Here is a 23,060-nt window from a genome sequence, read left to right as displayed (position 1 = left end):
GTTTGGAAGTTGAAAAATTTGGAGAAAATTTGGAAGTTGAAAAATTTGGAGAAAATTTGGAAGTTGAAAAATTTGGAGAAAATTTGGAAGTTGAAAATTTTGGAGAAAATTTGGAAGTTGAAAAATTTGGAGAAAATTTGGAATTTGAAAAATTTGGAGAAAATTTGTTGAAAAATTTTGAGAAAATTGATTTTGGGAAAAAGAGAAGGTTGGTCTACTACGTAATCCGGAAAGATCAAAAATTGCTCCAAATTGTCCAGACGGACAAAAAGCTTGTAGACACTTGCAAATGTAACGTTGGAGTAGGTCAGTTTCGAACCGAATTCTTCGGCTTGTTGAAGCTTACTTGGTTTTTGCGTACACCACTGGGCTGGGTCCCCCCGAAATTCACTGGAGCGAGTATGTGGAAGAGTGGAATAGATCTATTGTTCTTCAGTCTATACGTCCCGCATACATTGTTCAACTGTCTGATTGTGACAGTCAACTGACGCAAAGTCTAGTTCCAATTCTTAATGACAGAACTCGACCCTGGACACTGGATCCTGTGTCGCTGAAAATTCATTGTGTTGATTGAAAGACGTGCGTTGAATTGTGTCAACTCCATTTGACCCGGATGCATTCTGGTCAAGTAAAGTAGAATCATTTATGAGGATTTGTTCTGCAATACGGATTAGCAGTCATGCAAATATAACGTCCTCAGGCTCACGTATTACATTTTAAAAGTGCTATATAACAGCTGAAGTATTGTAATAAAAAATTGCACAAAGAACACTGGGGGTGTTAGAGAATAGATCGATGATACTATACTAGTAGTCACGATCCTTGCCTGACATTTACTGAATGGTTTTATCCTGTTATGACTTTGTATTCTAGACTGAATATGTCTTTATCCTAAATGCTAAATAATCGTTCTAAATAGTTTCAACGTTAGAATAAAATATTAAGTGTATTTTGGGTATTTTGGCATTGGGTATTTTGCCCTAACACCGTTATAGAGTTCGTATAGGTAGCCTCACCTTCTGAAGACCAAGTTTGGAAAAACAACAAAAGTGCATTTGTTTATAATTTGTTCTAATATGTTATACATCCATATGTTGTACTACATCCGTTTTAATTGTGTTTGTATTCATGGAAACAATTTAAATTTCTCATTAATTATAACTCTATATTCATTATTTCGTTGAGGTTGAACCTCTGTTTCTTTTTTAGACCTCGACTTTTTTAGTCACTCATTTTAACGTACATTTTCATATTGCGCAGTTATATAGATATCATCTATGTAATATTTATTGTACTGTAGGAAACTGAATTGCATGAGCTCCTAAATCTCATAGAAAGTGTATTATTATTTAGGAATTAAAAGCTTAATAAGTATTATTTGGAATATTGAACTGGCGTTGTTTTGGTTTCTGCTCAAGCTCCAAACAACAATACCTCGGCTGAAAACAAACAAAACAATCTCAACTTTCGCTTGAGTTTGACCATACCGCAAAATTCACTCTCATAAAAAGTGCGATTCGTTTTTTCATACCATTTAACGTGGTCTGCGTTTAATTTTTTTAGTTTTGAAGAGAAATCGATGGACCAATAAAGCGTCACTTTGGCTCCAAAAACAAATGAAAATGAATAGATGTTATAAATTACAATAGTTGATGTCTTATTTATTTTGTATCATAGAGTTCTTTTATCAATATTGAAAAAATTTACGTTTAAGTATCGCGTGGTCAATACTTTTGCATATGCGTCTATGGTTTTGAATTTATTGTTAGAAATCTGTCCGTGCGATCTTAACCATTTATTCAGTTAAAATCCACTAGACAAGACCAATACAGTCGAGGAGATGGCAACGGTGTCTATTATAGAGAGGAAGCCCACACTCAGGCCTCCAATGTACAACAGGTGAGGTGATCATATTTGAGATGACAGCATCGGAAAAGTATTGGTGAAAATTAGACTGAGTTCTAGGATGTATACCGCCTATAAGATTGCAGGAAAATCCTATTTGTGTTATTAGAAGTGTTACCCGAACAGCATAGAGCGGTCTTTGAAACAGTAACCCTACTCACCTGACTCTCAATATCTACTATCTAATGCAACTAGGCAACCATATCCTTCTTATACTAAATCGTAATACATTGAACAAGGTTGGATTATTCGGGAACCAAGTCATTCGGGAAACAATTTTTGTTTCAATTAGGTTTGAAAATGAACTAACGAATTTAAGTCGGTACCAGACCGTATCCCAAGTATCCATCTGTATGATAGTGTTTAAAACTGTCGTAGATTAGCGTTCCTAACGATCTTTTAACTGCTAGTCTCTGTTTTCACTTTTTGAAAAAATCACGCAAAAAAATTTAAAAGAAAAGCTGTTTAAGTAAACATGAAGCAAAGAATTGAGAGATTTTTCTTATATCTTTAAAAATTGTTCCTATCTTTATTTTGTTATATGATAGAATTTTTGAGCCAATAATTTTTTTCCATAATGAGGTGGAAAATAATTATCGAAAATTGTTATTGAAAATTATTTTCGATAATTTTCCATAATTATCCATCGTGGCAAGTTTTTCTCTAGTTTCGTTGTACAATGATAGGGAGCAGCTGCCTTAAGCCACCCCTGGTAATACTTGCGCCACATTTCAGTCGTGAATGTTAACCATTCAGCTCGCAGTGTTCTTACAAGTTAAACAATTGACTTACATAATTCCTTACATAAGTTCTTTGAATATAAGTTGTTACAAGATATTTTTGGGGCCTATAATGCAGCAAAAAACAATAAAACGTTTCAAGATGTGATTGTAAACAGTTGCTTCAAAAGAATAGAATCTGGAAAAATGTGAAATCATAAAATAAAAAATGAAGGGTCAAAAATTTATTTTAAGAAAATGCTCACATCTAAATTTGAAACTTCGATCAACGTCAAAAAGGTTATAAAATTTTAGGAACACCATTTAAAAAACAATAGTCAATGGAAAGTCAATTGAAATCTACTGTTCATTAATTGAGTTGCAAAAGGACCTCTTGTGTTTATAAAATTGTGAAGTAAACTCTATATCAAATTAGGTGACATTTTAATATGTTATCCAAATTAATCAACTAACTCTCACACGCTTTCTACGGTAAATGACTGAGTGTTAAATTGAATTAACCATTAAGGGTCGAGCTCAACTGGAACGAACTTGCAAGAAACCTACAAGTTAGCCATTCAACTTGCAAGTTCTTACAAGTTTACTATTCGACTTACAAGTTAAAACAAATTAACCAATTGACTTGCAAATTTTTACACGTTAACAACCTTTTGCAAGAAAATTGCAAGTTCTTAAAGGTTAACCATTCAGTCTCGACCCGGGTAGCAATAAACAAATACTTTATGGTGGCTTGTGGAGGTGAACGTGTTACATTTATTTTTTTCTCTATAGATCTGAGAAGATATTAAGTTTTTAGTTTTCGTAAGCAAGTTGTTTTTGTCAAAAAAGTTTGCTCAATAATTTTTTGTTAAACAAAATGGGTTACTTCGTAAAATTGGAGCATGGGCTAGTACTACATTGAGAAAATGAGAAAATGCGATATCCCGGGTCGAGGTGTCAACGCTAAAGATCGCTAAAAGATATGCGGTGATTTTTAGCGTTGAATGCAATGAATGCGGTGAAAAAAAAATTCAACGCTAAGAATCGCAAATCTTACTAAAACTCACCGCTAAAAATCACTGTATATTTTTTGCGGTCAATTTTCGTAAGATTTGCGGTTTTTAGCGGTGACATTTTTATTTTCACCGCTTCCCGTCGGTAGTGGTAAATTATTTTTTTTCACCGCTTAAGCGGTGAAAATAAAAAATTCACGGCTAAAAACCGCAAATCTTACAAAATTTCAACGAATTTGGTTTTCATAACGTTTATTAAATTTGATTTAAATTCACAAGAAATATCAATATTTTAAGTGACAGATGGCGCAGTGGAATAAGAAGTTGTTGCCATGCAAGAGATGAGAGGTTCGAACCAATGTACGGCACCTTCTTTTTTGTAAGAAATCCGGTGATTGCGGTGAAAATAAAAATTTCACCGCTAAAAATCAAAAATTTACAAAAATTCACCGTTAGAAACCGCAAATCTTACAAAAATTCACCGCTTTCACCACATTCATCGCAAAAAGACGCGGGCGCTTTGCGGTGAAATTATTCACCGCAATTATTACATCATTATTTGACCAAACCTCGACCCGGGATCAACTGTCCTTATCAGATCTTTAAACTTTAGTTTCACTTTCCGCATATCAGAATTCAAGACAATGTGAATTCGATTTTAAAATAAATTATATATACTGTAATTCATTTTATATACTGTAATATCTCGTTGCAAGTTTGTCACCTCCTGTACCACTCCCGGGCCGAGGTGTCAACGCTAAAAAACGCAAAATTATGTAAGATTGGCGTTGAATACGTTGAATTTATGTAAGATCTACGCTTGAGCGTACATCTTACATAAATTCAACGCATTCAACGCTAATCTTACATAATTTTGCGTTGAATTTTGGCGTAGATCTTACATATTTCGCGTTGAATTTTAGCGTTGATCTTACATAAATTCAACGCATTCAACGCTAATCTTACATAAATTTGCTTTGAATTTTGGCGTAGATCTTACATATTTCGCGTTGAATTTTAGCGTTGATCGTACATAAATTCAACGCATTCAACGCTAATCTTACTTAATTTTGCGTTGAATTTTGGCGTAGATCTTAAATGTTTAGCGTTGAATATTAGCGTAGATCTTACATATTTAGCGTTGAATTTAGCGCTGATCTTACATAAATTCAACGCATTCAACGCTAATCTTACATAATTTTGCTTTGAATTTTGGCGTAGATCTTACATATTTAGCGTTGAATTTTAGCGTAGATCTTACATATTTAGCGTTGAATTTAGCGTTGATCTTACATAAATTCAACGCATTCAACGCTAATCTTACATAATTTTGCTTTGAATTTTGGCGTAGATCTTACATATTTCGCGTTGAATTTTAGCGTTGATCTTACATAAATTCAACGCATTCAACGCTAATCTTACATAAATTTGCTTTGAATTTTGGCGTAGATCTTACATATTTCGCGTTGAATTTTAGCGTTGATCGTACATAAATTCAACGCATTCAACGCTAATCTTACTTAATTTTGCGTTGAATTTTGGCGTAGATCTTAAATGTTTAGCGTTGAATATTAGCGTAGATCTTACATATTTAGCGTTGAATTTAGCGCTGATCTTACATAAATTCAACGCATTCAACGCTAATCTTACATAATTTTGCTTTGAATTTTGGCGTAGATCTTACATATTTAGCGTTGAATTTTAGCGTTGATCTTACATATTTAGCGTTGAATTTAGCGTTGATTTTACATAAATTCAGCGCATTCAACGCTAATCTTACATAATTTTGCGTTGAAATTTGGCGTAGATCTTACATATTTAGCGTTGAATTTAGCGGTGATCTTACATAAATTCAACGCATTCAACGCTAATCTTACATAATTTTGCGTTGATTTTTGGCGTAGATCTTACATATTTCGCGTTGAATTTTAGCGTTGATCTAACATAAATTCAACGCATTCAACGCTAATCTTACATAATTTTGCGTTGAATTTTGGCGTAGATCTTACATATTTCGCGTTGAATTTTAGCGTTGATCTTACATAAATTCAACGCATTCAACGCTAATCTTACATAATTTTGCGTTGAATTTTGGCGCAGATCTTACATATTTCGCGTTGAATTTTAGCGTTGATCTTACATAAATTCAACGCATTCAACGCTAATCTTACTTAATTTTGCGTTGAATTTTGGCGTAGATCTTAAATGTTTAGCGTTGAATTTTAGCGTAGATCTTACATATTTAGCGTTGAATTTAGCGTTGATCTTACATAAATTCAACGCATTCAACGCTAATCTTACATAATTTTGCTTTGAATTTTGGCGTAGATCTTACATATTTAGCGTTGAATTTTAGCGTTGATCTTACATATTTAGCGTTGAATTTAGCGGTGATCTTACATATATTCAACGCATTCAACGCTAATCTTACATAATTTTGCGTTGATTTTTGGCGTAGATCTTACATATTTCGCGTTGAATTTTAGCGTTGATCTAACATAAATTCAACGCATTCAACGCTAATCTTACATAATTTTGCGTTGAATTTTGGCGTAGATCTTACATATTTCGCGTTGAATTTTAGCGTTGATCTTACATAAATTCAACGCATTCAACGCTAATCTTACATAATTTTGCGTTGAAATTTGGCGTAGATCTTACATAATTAGCGTTGAATTTAGCGTTGATCTTACATAAATTCAACGCATTCAACGCTAATCTTACGTAATTTTGCGTTGAATTTTGGCGCAGATCTTACATATTTCGCGTTGAATTTTAGCGTTGATCTTACATAAATTCAACGCATTCAACGCTAATCTTACTTAATTTTGCGTTGAATTTTGGCGTAGATCTTAAATGTTTAGCGTTGAATTTTAGCGTAGATCTTACATATTTAGCGTTGAATTTAGCGTTGATCTTACATAAATTCAACGCATTCAACGCTAATCTTACATAATTTTGCTTTGAATTTTGGCGTAGATCTTACATATTTAGCGTTGAATTTTAGCGTTGATCTTACATATTTAGCGTTGAACTTAGCGTTGATTTTATATAAATTCAGCGCATTCAACGCTAATCTTACATAATTTTTTCGTTGAATTTTGGCGTAGATCTTACATGTTTAGCGTTGAATATTAGCGTAGATCTTACATATTTGGCGTTGAATTTAGCGTTGATCTAACATAAATTCAACGCATTCAACGCTAATCGTACATAATTTTGCGTTGAATTTTGGCGGAGATCTTACATATTTAGCGTTGAATTTTAGCGTTGATCTTACATAAATTCAACGCATTCAAGGCTAATTTTACATAACTTTGCGTTGAATTTTGGCGTAGATCTTACATATTTAGTGTTGAGTTTTATCGTTGATCTTGCATAAATTCAACGCATTCAACGCTAATCCTACATAATTTTGCATTGAATTTTGGCGTAGATCTTACATATTTAGCGTTGAATTTTGGCGTAGATCTTACGTATTTGACGTTGAATTTTAGCGTTGATCTTACATAAATTCAACGCAATCAACGCTAATCTTACATAATTTTGCATTGAATTTTGGCGTAGATCTTACATATTTAGCGTTGAATTTTGGCGTAGATCTTACGTATTTAGCGTTGAATTTTAGCGTTGATCTTACATAATTTCAACGCATTCATCGCTAATCTTACATAATTTTGCATTGAATTTAGGCGCAGATCGACAATTTCAAATTTTTCAATTTTTTTTTCAAATATTAATTTTTCTACTTTTTCGATCCCCTATACTGCACAGGTGAGAAAAGTGCAGTCAGCAAAAAATCACTTTTTAGTCCTGTTTTATAGAGCAAAATCAATTTCAGACCATTTAACGTTTTCAGAACTTTTTCAAGTGTTTTTTTCAAATCAATTTTTTTCACTGTTTCGAACCCTATATTGCAAAGGCGAGAAACCTGACGTCAGAAAAAAATCCTTTTTAGTGCTCTTTGATAGTGCAAAATCCAATTCACACCATTTTACGATTTCAAATTTTTCAAGTTTTTTTTCAAAAATTATTTTTTTTACTGTTTTGATCCCCTATACTGCACAGGTGAGAAAAGTGCAGTCAGCAAAAAATCCCTCTTTAGTCCTCTTTTATAGAGCAAAATCCATTTCAGACCATTTTACGATTTCAGAACTTTTTCAAGTTTTTTCAAAAAATTAATTTTTTTTACTGTTTCGACCCGCTATACTGCACAGGTGAAAAAAGTGATGTCAGCAAAAAATCACTTTTTAGTGTTCTTTTATAGTGCATAATCCATTTCAGACCATTTTAGGAATTCAAATTTTTTTCAAAACTTTTAAAAAAAAATTTAAATTTTCCTAGTACGCCTCACATGGTAAATGCGTTGAATATGCTAAGTTAAATACTACGCAAAATCAACGCAAAATATGTAAGATCTACGCTAAAATCAACGCAAAATATTTAAGATCTACGCTTTATAAGAATTGCGGCTCTTAAGGAAACCAAGGTACTGTGGCACAATGGTAGAAGAGGCGACAAGCAAACAGGAGGTCAGCAGTTCGAGTCCCATACGCAACTGCAGGTAAATAGTTCAAGTGGACGCTTTGTTTTTTTGTAAGATCAACGCTAAATTCAACGCAAAAATATGTAAGATCTACGCTAAATTAAACGCTACATATGTAATATCTACGCTAAATTCAACGCTAAATATGTAAGATCTACGCTAAATTCAACGCTAAATATGTAAGATCTACGCTAAATTGAACGCTAAATATGTAAGATCTACGTTAAATTCAACGCTAAATATGTAAGATCTACGCTAAATTCAACGCTAAATATGTAAGATCTACGCTAAATTCAACGCTAATTATGTAAGATCAGCGGCAACTAGCGTTGACAAGTCGGAAAATTCACCGCAATTTTCTTACAAAATTTTGCGTTGATTGCGTTGAATTTTTGTCTTCAAGTTCAACGCAATCAACGCAAAATTATGTAAGAAAATTGCGGTGAATTGTCCGACTTGTCAACGCTAGTTGCCGCTGATCTTACATAATTTTGGCCAAATTCCTCGGCCCGGGCTGTACCAACCATTTCGATTTCATAACACCTGTATTATCTATAAATCAGATTATAACAACACAAAGCACGTGGTAGTGAGTGACTTCAATTTCTTGAATAACCTTTGACTCTTTAACCCTAAATCCACACACAAGACTACGATAACAATAAGAACCACCACTGCCACCCCCACCACCATATCCCCTTGTGACCAACCTTTGTTATAACTTTGAATTAGTGCGAGTACTTTTTCTAATGGACAGATCTGAGAAAAACAAGGATAGGCTTGGTAATGTGCGTTCGCACATAAAGTTCCGACCCCCTCATCTACATTTTTCACTTTAATGGTTTACCAATTGAAGAAGAGATAGAAAACTGACCTATCAACATATCGATCAACAAACTGCTAAATGAATAAAACAATGTACTTTAGAGGACCGATGAGACCTGTGACTACCATAATACGACAACAAGAAAAGACGGCGATAAAAATCAAATGATTGCAAATATTAGTTACGACCAAAAAACGTTGTCGATTTTTTGAAAACACCTAGTGACCAAATCAAAATGGCATCAGATAAAAATTATACTAAAGAAGAGTAACCTCTACTTCACTAGAAAAAAATGGGACTTTTCCTCCGAAAATTTGTGATTGTGTTTTTTTTTCAGATGACCAGAAGACCGCCCATTTTTGTGATACTGGAAAGAAAACAAAAAAATGGGCGAATATGCAAAAATCATGATATTTCATGAAAACTGGTTGCACCAAAATCAAAGACCAATTGGGCGATATAAAACCGTATTAAGGGATAAAATGCAGTTCAATAGATGAGGGATTTGACTTGTCTACAGAGATGCTAATCTCAGAAATCCACTGTCTTTAAAAAAAACAAATAATTTCATAATTCATAGCCAAAATAAAATTCGACTTGAAGAAATAGACAGTTTATCTTACAATTTCCTCGAGAACTAATTGCGTCTAGTGACACTATGACATAAGACTACAAAATAACTCTAAATACAAACTGAAGTAAAAAATTTAACAAAAAAATTTACCAAACCACAGTGTTGAAGCTTTTCAATTTAAAAACTTTTGACAGCAAGAAAAATAAAGTGACATTTGCGTCTCCTTTTAATATCATAAAGTCTTTTTGTAAAAGGCTATATCAACTTTATCAATATGAAAGCAAAAAGAACCACAAATATTGGAAAGTAAAAAAAAAATTCACAAAGTTTTTCTGAAACTAATTGTCTAAGATCTGAAGACATCATTCAAAACATTTAACCAACAGAATAATTACTGCTTGGTTCGACAAAACATTATAGAGAACTCTCATTAATGATGCTATACTAAAAATTGATAAAAAAATGTAAAATACAGAAAACAACGCAAACCAGAACAAAAAGGGATAAGTTGAAGAATACTTCGATTATTTTTTGAGAAAAAAATTGAAAATCATTAGTACCGTTAGCTAGGTATCAATTACTAAAATTATTCATGTATACAGTTGGCCATTGAGATCCTTAATTGCCCAATGTATGGCATATGACAGCAAAAATTAACAAAAAATAGGGGGGCAAAAATGTTCTATCAAATTCTGCAAAAGAATGGTGTCGCAGCCCTTAAAACTATATGTGATGCAAACAATAAATGTTTTCAGTTACAAATTTTTTAAAGCTTTTTTCAGTGAGATGGTTAAGCAATGTGACAATTTACCAACGAAAAGACAGTAAAAATGGGCAACTATGTACGAAAGTCACAAAATTTTGTATGAAAACCTGTGGTACCAGAACCAAGAAACGGTTCTTTCAAAACAGCCTGCCACAAAATTAATGTATATTTTATAGAAAAAAGTTTGACCAGTAATTACTGAGAATTAGCTAAAAGATGACTGAAATAATATAAAAAATTAACAAACTCAAAAAATCACTGAAATTTCCTGAAAACAAATAAATTCAATGCCATAAGAGACATTAGGTAACAACCGAATGCATGGAACTGGTTCACTTACACCTCCTGAAGAAGCCATTCCGATCTTTGAATAGTAGACTTAGTAATCAGAATGCAAAAAGAATAACAACAGAGTGCAAAACAAAAAATTAAGTTGACGTTTAAAATTAAGTAAAACTTAAAATAAAATATATCTACATTTCTGATTGTAAGAATCCATGATAATGTCAAAACTATCCCTGATTTTGCCTTTTGCACAAGAAACTGCCCAAGTGCTCCAAATATTTGCAAATTAGACCGATTGTGTAGTGAAATATTAAAAAATAATGACGCAGTTTGTTTAATTATCGAGTTGAATTTGCAAAAAACGGCAAAATTTTAATTTCAGAAGACTTTATAGGGCACCGAGTTTCAATTAGCTTTTTTCGGAGTTTAAAGGGATTCTGTCAGCGGTTTCTAGGTGTCCACTTTCGATAAACTTAAACAAGGACCAAAAAGCTCATTTGGTACAATTTTTATGAAAAAATTCTGAATTTTGAGAATTTTATCAAAATTTTTATTCAAAGAAACTCCAATCAAACAATTCAGCAACGCTCTGCTAAATCTAATTGCAACAATAACACTCTACCATTAAAAAAATTTAACCTTTTAAAATTGTATTAGCAAAAAGGTGCCAATTTTAAGCAAAACTTACAAAATGTCAACATGAACTGTCGAATATTCACAAGTTTTAAACCCCGATAACTCCTGTAGAAATCGAAATTCGAAAAATTCTTTTTAATTCCATATTCCCGGATACACGTGCTTTTAATGATACCACTCACAACTCTCTACGATGAATATATCGATCGGCCGAAATTGTCTGAACAAAAAGAAACCCATTTGAAAATATAGACTAAAGGGGGGGGGGGGGTCGGAACAATTAGTTAAAATTGAAAACAAGGCTAATTTAAATGCTTAACTGAAGTAAGATCAACTCTAAAGGAAGAAAAAAGAGCTGGTAATCCAACCCGGGTCGAGGTTTGGCGGTGAATTTTTGTAAGAAATGGGTTGAAATGCGGTGAAAAAAAATAATTTTTACCGCGTATTTCTTACATCTTTTTGCGGTGAATGCGGTGAATCGCAGTGAATTATTTGTTTTCACTGCGTTTTCAGTATTCTTACAAAAACGAATCGTACCCGAACGGGTCGAACCTCTGACCTCCTTCTTCATGCCTTCCACTGCTTAGTCCACTGCTCCAACTGTCACGAAGCTCTTTGCAATTTCGTGTGAATTTAAATCAGATTAAGTAAACTTTGGAAATCATATGCGGTGAATTTTTGTAAAAAAAATGCGGTGAATTTGGCGGTGAATTTTTGTAAGAAATGCGGTGAAATGCGCTGAAATATTTATTTTCACCGCATTCACCGCAATCACCGCATTTCTTACAAAAATTCACCACATTCACAGCATTTCCTACAAAAATTTACCCAAAAACCTCGACCCGGGAAAAACTGAAAACTGGTCAAATTAAATTAATGCTTTGTCAAGGAGAAATCAACAGATTTTTTAAAAATTCACATCCTGAGAATTTATTGTTGCCCCATTCCCTAACAATTTTCTTACAAGTAACTGAACAATCATGAAAATATTGCCAGATAAGAGAATTAATGTCAATTGATGTGTGCATGATTTATAAAAGGTGAAATTATTGTTTTGTTACAATTATGTTTAACTTTTTCCATTATAAACCAATTTTAATTGTTTCAATGAAACCAACAGTGAGTTCTATAATGAAAATACAAGTTTTATTAAATGCTCTCCGCTTGCAGACCCCGGAAGCGCCGTCCAGACCAGATTCCACTGCGATGGGTGTCATCTGGACTTGCCTCCTCCTCTCGCCTCCATTCGGCTTCTGGGATGGGAGGGACAGAGTACAAGAGCAGTTTTCAAGCCTTGTCACACGAGAGATTGCCTCCAATTAAGCAGAAGGAGGAATTGGCCGACTACAGAAGCACTGAGTTGTTTGAAAAATTGTCGCTCTACAAGTAAGTGTTCACTCAAGTTATGTACCGTCCCGCCCGGGCCGAGGAATTTGGCCAAAATTATGTAAGATCAGCGGCAAATAGCGTTGACAAGTGGGAAAATTCACCGCAATTTTCTTACATAATTTTGCGTTGAATGCGTTGAATTTAAAGACAAAAATTCAAGGCATTCAGCGCAAAATTATCTAAGAAATGGCGGTGAATTTTCCAACTTGTCAACGTTAGTTGCCGCTGATCTTATATATTTAGCGTTGAATTTAGCGTAGATCTTACATATTTTTGCGTTGAATTTAGCGTTGATCTTACAAAAATCAATGCGGAGAACTCTGGGTATGGGACTCGACCCACTGACCTCCTGTTTACTTGTCGCCTCTTCTACCATTGCGCCACTGTTCCTTGGTTTCCTTAAGATCCCAGAGTAGATCTTACATATTTTGCGTTGAGTTTAGTGTAGACCTTACATATTTTGCATTGAATTTAGCGTAGAACTTGCATATATTTCGTTGAATTTAGCCTAGATCTTACATATTTTTCGTTGAATTTAGCCGAGATCTTACATAATTTCAACGTATTCAACGCATTTATCGTGTGAGAAGTACTGGGAAAAATTTAAAATTGTTTTAAAGTTTCTGAACAAAATTTGAATTCCTAAAATGGTCTGAAATGATTTTTGCACCGTAAGAGAGCAAATGGTTATTTTTTTCTGACTTCATTTTTCTCAATTGTGCAGTATAGGGGTCGAAACAGTCCAAAAAATAATTTTTCGAAAAAAAACTTGAAAAATTTGAAATCTTCAAATGGTCTGAATTGGATTTTGCACTATAAAAGAGCTCTAAAAAATTTTTCTTTCTGACTTCTTGTTACCTTTGGAGTATAGGGTTCGAAATATTGAAAAAAATAATTTTTCGAAAAAAAAACTTGAAAAAGTTTTGAAATCGTAAAATGGTCTGAAACGGATTTTGCACTATAAAAGAGCATTAAAAAGTGATTTTTCTCACCTGTGCAGTATAGGGTCGAAACAGTTAAAAAGTTAACTTTTTGAAAAAAACTTGAAAAAATTGAAATCGTAAAATGGTCTCAATTGGATTTTGCACTATAAAAGAGCACTAAAAAATGATTTTTCTCTGACTTAACGTTTCTCACCTTTGCAGCATAGGGGTCGAAACAGTGAAAAAAAAATTGATTTTTCGAAAAAAAACTTGGAAAAGTTTTGAAATCGTAAAATGGTCTGAAATGGATTTTGCACTATAAAAAAGCACTAAGAAGTGTTTTTTTTGCTGACTTCGCTTTTCTCAACTGTGAAGTATAGGGGTCGAAACAGTGAAAAAATTGACTTTTTGAAAAAAAACTTGAAAAACTTTCGAAATCAAAAAGTGGTCTGAAATGGAATTCAAAAAATTCAACTTATATTTGTAAGATCTACGCCACAATTCTACGCAAAATATGTAAGATTGGGGTTGAAGGCGTTGGAATTATGTAAAATCTACGCTTAATTCAACGCTAAATATGTAAGATCTACGCTAAAATTCATCGCTAAATATGTAAAATCTACGCCAAATTTCAACGCAAAATATGTAAGTTTGGCGTTGAATGCGTTGAATTTATGTAAGACCTACGCTAAGATTGGGGTTGAAGGCGTTGAAATTATGTAAAATCTACGCTTAATTCAACGCTAAATATGTAAGATCTACGCTAAAATTCATCGCTAAATATGTAAAATCTACGCCAAATTTCAACGCAAAATATGTAAGTTTGGCGTTGAATGCGTTGAATTTATGTAAGACCTACGCTAAATCCAACGCTAAATATGTAAGATCTACGCTAAAATTCAACGCTAAATATGTAAGATCTACGCCAAAATTCAACGCAAAATTATGTAAGATTGGCGTTGAATGCGTTGAATTTATGTAAGATCTACGGTAAATTCAACGCTAAATATGTAAGATCTACGCTAAAATTCAACGCTAATTATGTAAGATCTACGCCAAACTTCAACGCAAAATATGTAAGATTGGCGTTGAATGCGTTGAATTTATGTAAGATCTACGCTAATTTCAACGCTAAATATGTAAGGTCTACGCTGAAATTCAACGCTAAATATGTACGATCTACGCCTAAATTCTACGCAAAATTATGTAAGATTGGCATTGAATGCGTTGAATTTATGTAAGATCTACGCTCAAGCGTAGATCTTGCATAAATTCAACGCATTCAACGCCAATCTTACATAATTTTGCGTTTTTTAGCGAGCGTTGACAACTCGGTCCGGGCGGGCTGACCAAACATACTTATCAGAAAACGAACCATATATGGTACCTTACTTACGATAAAAAGAAAAAACGGACCATATTTGGACCCTTACTTACCATAAAAAGAAAAAAAGGAACCATTTATGGCCCATAAAAGTAATAAACTGTTTTCGTTTTATGATCTTACTATGATTCTTAAGTGTCCATATATGGCTCGTTTTATGGCAAGTAAGTTTCCATCTTTTTTTCTTTTTATGGAGAAGCTGATAATATATGGGTGGCATTTACGGTCCGTTTTACGGTTTTTAAGATACCATATTTAGTCCGTTTTATGTTTGTTTCAGTTTCGGCAGTTTTTCTGGCGAGAATTTAATCTCATAAACAGTCCTCATCAGTCACTCATTTTGATGAAGTAACATAACCAATCAAGTTAAGTTTTATTTTGTAAAAGGTCTTTTCTTCATGATACTGTTTAGCACCCAGGTTGAGGTGCCATCCTGAAGTGACTTCTCTTCAGACCAAGTCGAATGCACACGGTGTGTTCCCAGACCAAAATTACAGGGTCTGGGATTTGGTTCAAGCGCACAATAGTATGATCAGAGGTCACTTCGGTCTGGGGATGGTATGATCAAAGGTCACTTCAGGATGGGAATGGTCTGATCAGAGGCGGATTCAAGCGCACATTAGTCTGATCAGAGACCATTTCGAGCGAAAATTCTTGTTTTTTTTTTACCGAGAGATGTTGGCTCGGCTAAGAGGCAACAAAAGGCAGCATTCTGATTACAGACACATCTAGTGTTTGATGGCTTCGATCAGAACCAAAGGGGTCCGTCCAGCTGATAAAAAATGCCAGTCCCCTTAAACGGAAATTTTGATTAACAGCACCAAAGGAAATTTCATGTGCAACCATCAACAATCAAGTTTATTACAGCAGCAGCTTGAAGAGTTTTTTTTTAGTTTGAGTTTGAATTTGGGACATTGGTTCTACACTGTACACTGTGTCTGGGGTACGAAGCCATTATAAACAACGTGGAGGGTTTTTACTGGCTTTTCCTGGTTGCGATTACTTGTCGTTGATTACTTCTGGCTAGCCGTGTTTGCAGTTGTTATCGAAGATTGTTGGGCATAAAGGTAAGTTTTGTCAGGGATAGGGAAGAAAAAAGAATAAGTAGGTAAAAGTGGAAAGAAAAAAAAAGAAATTGAATTAAACTGAAACTAGAAAATGGGCTGAGAAATAATCAGCTTTGTTTGTTTGCTCGAGACAGCTGCGGCGCGTTGGGGGATCGAACTCCCGCTGTGTTTTTTAATTAGTATACGTATGTGTTGCGCCAATACACACACGTCTCTGCTTGAGAACTGTCTTTATTCAGTTATCGTAGCTGATGAGTTTCTCTCGATTTTTGAATTGAATTCGTTATACATAATTGAGATACTTTAGAATCATTGGTCCAAAGTTTGCCGGTTTCGAATTGTATCGTATGTTTTACAAATGCTGAGCATTCAGGCTTGAGTGGATTAACAAAATGTCTGTACGCACTACTCCCGAGAGTCCTCCTCCAGAGGAGAAGTTTCCTCACGGCATGGTTCGGGTGATTCCTCTCGAAAGCTTCGGCGACGGAGCCAGGGATCCCCGGCAGATTGCCCGAGAGAAGATTCCTCTGTTTGAGGGGCTGTTACCGGATGGACTGCCGGAGGCTTATAGAGTTTGGAAGCGACAGAAGCGCATTTTAAAGCCTAGGAAACGGCGGGAAACTTCTGATTCTGATTCAAAAGGATCGAAGAAGACTTTTAAATCAGTAAATAGGAAGAAACGGTTGTAATGTCAGTAAGCCTAATCAATCAGAAAGTCTAATGTGCTTTTGCAGTTGTGCTTTGGACATTGCCTTTTCTTTTCTATAAGCCGTAAAACTGCTTCAAGTTTGTTCTTTTGTGCGCGCTTGATGCATTCTTTCGCCAACCGTATCTGAATGTTTCTTATAGTAGGTGAGTTCGATTCTTCATGCAACTTTTGCACGCTGTACCATCGAGGTTTCCTTAAACATATTCTCATTGCTCTGTTTTGCGCTTTTTGCGTGATTGATATGACCGTTTGCGATTGGTTTAGCCAGCAAGCGTTTGCATATAGAAATAGGAGCCGAATCCAGGACTTGTACAGCAGAAGTAAACTCTCCTGCTCAACATTGAGGTTGCTTAGACGCTGCAGTTGGAAGATTTGCTTGTTTGCTCTGCTTGTGATGTCTTTACAATGTTCATTCTAGTTTAGTTGTGGCGTCATGGTTATTCCTAAGAACTTTATGGTTTTGGCTTCCTCAATTTGTTTTCCGTTGATGATTAAACTGAGACTTGTTTGTCTTTTCGAAGGGTTTTTGAATATCATGTACTTTGTTTTGGCCGGGTTTATTTTGATTTTCAACTTATTACACCACTTTATGAGAGTGTTGAGTGAGGCTTGGAGTTTGCTTTGTATTAACTGACTGGACTTTGACCTGTAAAACAATGCAAAGTTGTCTGCAAACTGAGAAATTTCTGCCGGCGTTTCTGGAATGTTAGAGACATAAATTAGGAATAATATGGGCGCCACAACGCTACCCTGGGGGACTCCGGCTGTTGGTGAGAACTTCTTGCTTCTCGTATTCTTAATTTTCACGTAAACATTTCTTTGTGAGACGAAAGAGTTCATCCATTTGATGATTTTCGTCTGTAATCTGATTTTAATCAGTTTATCAATCAAACCTAATCTCCAGACTGCATCAAAAGCTTTTTCGACATCAAGACAGACAAGTCCCACCATTTCTGACCACTGGTATGCTTCACTTATATGCTGAGTCAAAACAAGGAGGTCATCGGTTGTGCATCTGTTTGCTCTGTATGCACTTTGTTGTGGTCCAAAGACTTTGTTTGCTTCACAGTGGTCTAGGATGAGATTTTTAACAACATTTTCACAGACCTTTGCAATACAATTGGTAAGGCTAATTGGTCTGTAATTTTCTGCTTTCTTCTTGTCTTTTTGAGGTTTTGGAAGCATTGTTACTTGTGAGTCTTTCCAAAGGCATGGCACGTAAGAATTGTTAATTGAGCTGGAAATACTTATGCATATGAGAGCTTTAATGCTTTTTGGTAGCGCCTTCAGCAGCTGATAGCTTATTTTGTCTGGCCCGGGGCATGATTTACTTGTGTTTTTCAAAATTTCATTGAACTCTTCAACTTTTAAGAAGATTTTTTCTGCAGTTATTTCTTTTGGTTCGGTTTCTATTAGACGTTTTGTGTTTTGTTCTGTCTCGAGAAAGTGTTTATGTAAATCTTCGTTTTCGTATTGGTGTTCTATCATTGTCTCACTCAGAAGGCTTTTAAACATTTCACACTTTTCATGGTCAGTTATGGCAATTTTGTCTTTAAACGTTATTTGAAAATGTGATCCGCTTGACTGTTGTTTATTGCTGGTCATGGTTTTGATTGCTTTCCAGAACCCCTTGTTTCCGGCTTGTTTCGCTGTTTCAATTAATTTTCTATTTTGTCTTTCAATCGATCGTTTGAATGCTCTTCTGATTTCTCTTTGCCAGAAATTGATTTCCTTTCTCAATCGATAGAAAGTTTCATCCTTTGCACGTTTTAGTTGCCTCCTTACCTTTTTCTTTTGCTTGATTAATTTGATTATCTCTGGACTAATTTGAATATTTGTTTTATTTACGTAGGACTGATCAATTGATTTATGAATAACCTTGATGATGTTATGGCTCATTTCAAACAATCAGATTGTCTTTGTTTGGATATTTTGGTGGGTACAAGCAGGAATTTTTGTAGTTGACTTTCGCATGTTTTCTGAACTTCTTGAAATCGATTTTTGCTTTTAAATCAAATTCCACTTGAAGTTTCAGTTTTAATGAGGTAAGTGTCGCTGAGTGCTCGCTGCCAAAATATTCTAATACTTGAAAATTGTCAAAATGTTGAAGGACTGAAAGACTACAGAAATGTAAATCAAGCATGCTCTGGCTCTTATGTTGATTAGATTGATACGTTGGATAGCCGTTGTTCAGTAGATTGACTTTTCCTTCATCAATTATTTCCAGCAATTTTTCGCCGTTTTCGGTGTTGTATGTACAATTGAGCTCTTGATGAGGAGAATTGAAATCTCCGCATATGAATACGTCCTGGGGATTGTTGTCATATATTTCAGTTGTATTTAGGTCTTGATTGGGTGAATTGTAAACATTGATTATCCATAAGTTTCCAATGATTGGCGTTTCCAAGTTTACACCGATTATTTCTAATGCTTGTCCGTTACTGTTTTTTCTTGATATGATTGGTCTGACCTCTTTGATATTTATGCCCTTTTTTGCAATGATAACAGAACCATGAAAGTTGCTTGCTTTTACTTCTGTTACAATGAAATATATCTCATCTACGAAACGTTTTTGCCATTTCTTGACTTCATTTAAACAAGCAATGTCGATGTTTTCTTGCGTCAGAAACAAGAACAACTCATGAATTTTGTTTTCTAAGCCACGACAGTGCCATTGTAAAATTTTAATGTTGTCCATTTTGAAGAATTTGTTGGCTGTTTGATTGAATCATGTTTGTGTTTACAGTTTGCATTTGGTTTGCCTTCTTGATGTTATCGTGAATTTCTTGTTCATCTATTCTTTCGTTAAATACTCTGGAGGCACTGTTGCTAACGACGCTGATAATATCGCTATAGGACATCGTATTGAGATTGTTTCTTATTTTACTGAGAACTTCAGCTACTAGAACAGTGATTTTTGTAGTGGTTAATGACTGAGTGTTCTGAGTATCTTTCCATGTAACCGCACTTGAGTATTTTGTTTCTTGTTTCTGTTTATTTGCTTCAGTCACAGCGTTCTGATATGCGGGACAGCCTCTATACACTGTTGCGCGTGAGCCACCACAGTTTGCACATTTTGCTCGTTCTTTCAATTCATTTCAACTTTTCACAGTAAGTTTATCTGCACATCGTAGACATCTCAATTCGTCTTTACAATCGCTTGCTGAATGACCAAACTTTTGACATTTGAAGCATTGTTTTACGTGAGGTGGTTCTTTACTTGGTTCGCAGCGGTGGATCACCCAGCCTATTTTAACGACGCCATGTTTGACTGCGACTGTTACATGGTTTGAGGAATCAGATATTACGCGAATCAGTTTTGGTTTTCCGGTGGCCCTGCTTGTTATCCGAAGCACCTTGATCACATTCATAGCATTGTTGTTGAGAAGTTCTTCCTTCACTTCGTTTTCTTGTATGCTCTGATGAACATTTTCAATTACAAAACTGGGTTTAGATTTGGTTTTTGGCAGAGTGTTTCTTGCGTTGATAGAAGTGTTTGGAAAGACAAGTTGAAGATTTGAGGCGTTCATCAGACATTCCCTTGTGGTTTGGTCTTCGGGTCGGATAAAGAAGTCATTGTTGTTTGGAAGTTCTCTGATGCAATTGATTTTGAGTTGAGGGAAGTTATTTCTCATCAAACGAGCAAAATGAACTTGTGTTGGTCTCGGATTAACCGTTATTATCACTGGTCTGATTGTTTCTGAGTTGGTGTTTTGATAGTTTCGGGTTCGTTTTCGTTTGTTTTTGACTTGAACGAAGTCTTGTTCATCTTGTGATGTTTCATCTGCAATGTGTCGTGCATCAGAGAGAAGTGCACTTAACTGGCTCATTTCGGCCAGCGCCCTTTTGCGAACTTGAGGCAGGAAGGCTTTAAATTGAGCTTAAGACTTTTGAAGATGAAGGATAAAACCGGGCGGAAAGTAAAGACTTTTGAGCTTAAGACTTTTGAAGATGAGAATAAAACTGGAAGAAAAGTAGAAGAACAATCGGGAAATAGAGGACAAAAGTTGGGATTTAAAACCTTAAGCATTTTTTTTTGCGAAAAATCTCTTTTTTTAAAACTCTCACTCCTAAAGGACGTTCCTACACAAAGTGGAGTACTTGCTTGCGGCTTTCCTATCACACTTTGAGGTACTGGTACGAAATTGACATTAATAGCGGTTTAATCATCATTAGGCTTAAACGGAAATTTTGATTAACTGTAGAACACGACGTTTTATGTGGAAAGCCGTCTAAATTCATCCACTGAGTTCGAAATATGCACTAATGGTATATTAAATAAACTTTTTCTCAGCAGTTGGTTTTTCTTTAGCAACAATATTTTGGAATGTTTTTTCTTTAGATGAATTTAATAATGCAAACATCAATTTTAATGAAAGGATTATATTATAGCAATTTTCGTTCATAGTGAAAACCAATCACTGATCAGACTATTTTGAGCGCAATTGAGTCTGATCAGAGGTGATTTCGAGCGCACAATAGTCTGATCAGGAGTGACTATTAAGCGCAAAAAAGTCTGATCAGAAGTGATTTTGAGCGCACAATTGTCTGGACAATGGTCTGATGTTGGTCTGATCAGAGGCCCTTTCGGTCTGGAATGGTCTGATCAGAGCCAGTTTCGAGCGCACTTCGAGTGCACACGGTGTTTCGAGCGCACTTTAGTCTGATCAGAAGATACTTTGGTCTGGGATGGTCTGATCGTAGAGGTTACTTTCGTCTGGCACGGTCTGATCAGAGGTCACTTCTGGATGGCACATCGTAAGAGTACATACTAAAATCAACGCAAAATATGTAAGATCTACGCTAAATTCAACGCAAAATATGTAAGATCTACGCTTTATAAGGATTTCGGCTCTTAAGGAAACCAAGGAACGGTGGCGCAATGGTAGAAGAGGCGACAAGTAAACAGGAGGTCAGTGGTTCGAGTCCCATACCCAGAGTTCTACGCGTTGATTTTTTGTAAGATCAACGCTAAATTCAACGCAAAAATATGTAAGATCTACGCTAAATTCAACGCTGAATATGTAAGATCTACGCTAAATTCAACGCTAAATATGTAAGATCAGCGGCAACTAGCGTTGACAAGTTGGAAAATTCACCGCCATTTCTTACATAATTTTGCGCTGAATGCGTTGAATTTTTGTCTTTAAATTCAACGCATTCAACGCAAAATTATGTAAGAAAATTGCGGTGAATTTTCTGACTTGTCAACGCTAGTTGCTGCTGATCTTACATAATTTTGGCCAAATTCCTCGGCCCGGGATGGTATGATCAAAGGTCACTTCAGGATGGGAATGGTCTGATCAGAGGCGGATTCAAGCGCACATTAGTCTGATCAGAGACCATTTCGAGCGAAAATTCTTGTTTTTTTTACCGAGAGATGTTGGCTCGGCTAAGAGGCAGCAAAAGGCAGCATTCTGATTACAGACACATCTAGTGTTTGATGGCTTCGATCAGAACCAAAGGGGTCCGTCCAGCTGATAAAAAATGCCAGTCCCCTTAAACGGAAATTTTGATTAACAGCACCAAAGGAAATTTCATGTGCAACCATCAACAATCAAGTTTATTACAGCAGCAGCTTGAAGAGTTTTTTTTTAGTTTGAGTTTGAATTTGGGACATTGGTTCTACACTGTACACTGTGTCTGGGGTACGAAGCCATTATAAACAACGTGGAGGGTTTTTACTGGCTTTTCCTGGTTGCGATTACTTGTCGTTGATTACTTCTGGCTAGCCGTGTTTGCAGTTGTTATCGAAGATTGTTGGGCATAAAGGTAAGTTTTGTCAGGGATAGGGAAGAAAAAAGAATAAGTAGGTAAAAGTGGAAAGAAAAAAAAAGAAATTGAATTAAACTGAAACTAGAAAATGGGCTGAGAAATAATCAGCTTTGTTTGTTTGCTCGAGACAGCTGCGGCGCGTTGGGGGATCGAACTCCCGCTGTGTTTTTTAATTAGTATACGTATGTGTTGCGCCAATACACACACGTCTCTGCTTGAGAACTGTCTTTATTCAGTTATCGTAGCTGATGAGTTTCTCTCGATTTTTGAATTGAATTCGTTATACATAATTGAGATACTTTAGAATCATTGGTCCAAAGTTTGCCGGTTTCGAATTGTATCGTATGTTTTACAAATGCTGAGCATTCAGGCTTGAGTGGATTAACAAAATGTCTGTACGCACTACTCCCGAGAGTCCTCCTCCAGAGGAGAAGTTTCCTCACGGCATGGTTCGGGTGATTCCTCTCGAAAGCTTCGGCGACGGAGCCAGGGATCCCCGGCAGATTGCCCGAGAGAAGATTCCTCTGTTTGAGGGGCTGTTAC

The 23,060-nt window shown here is 35.4% G+C and overlaps 1 protein-coding gene across 1 annotated transcript in view; it reads left to right on the top strand.

Annotated features, from left to right (window-relative positions):
* Positions 1-1,506: 1,506 nt before the first annotated feature.
* The window catches only part of LOC142354604 (uncharacterized), a 161,789-nt gene continuing 140,235 nt past the window's right edge, over positions 1,507-23,060 (top strand). Inside the window, exons 1-2 of the mRNA XM_075406932.1 lie at positions 1,507-1,899; positions 12,441-12,656. Of these exons, the coding sequence (XP_075263047.1) occupies positions 1,841-1,899; positions 12,441-12,656 (275 nt within the window). The 5' untranslated portion in view covers positions 1,507-1,840. The remainder of the gene's footprint in view (positions 1,900-12,440; positions 12,657-23,060) is intronic.

This window comes from Convolutriloba macropyga, chromosome 15 (assembly GCF_964194025.1).
Source record: "Convolutriloba macropyga chromosome 15, txConMacr16.3, whole genome shotgun sequence".
Classification (NCBI taxonomy): Eukaryota; Metazoa; Xenacoelomorpha; order Acoela; family Convolutidae; genus Convolutriloba; species Convolutriloba macropyga.
The sequence above is the reverse complement of the archived record's forward strand: the minus strand, read 5'-3'. Positions and strand labels throughout refer to the sequence as shown.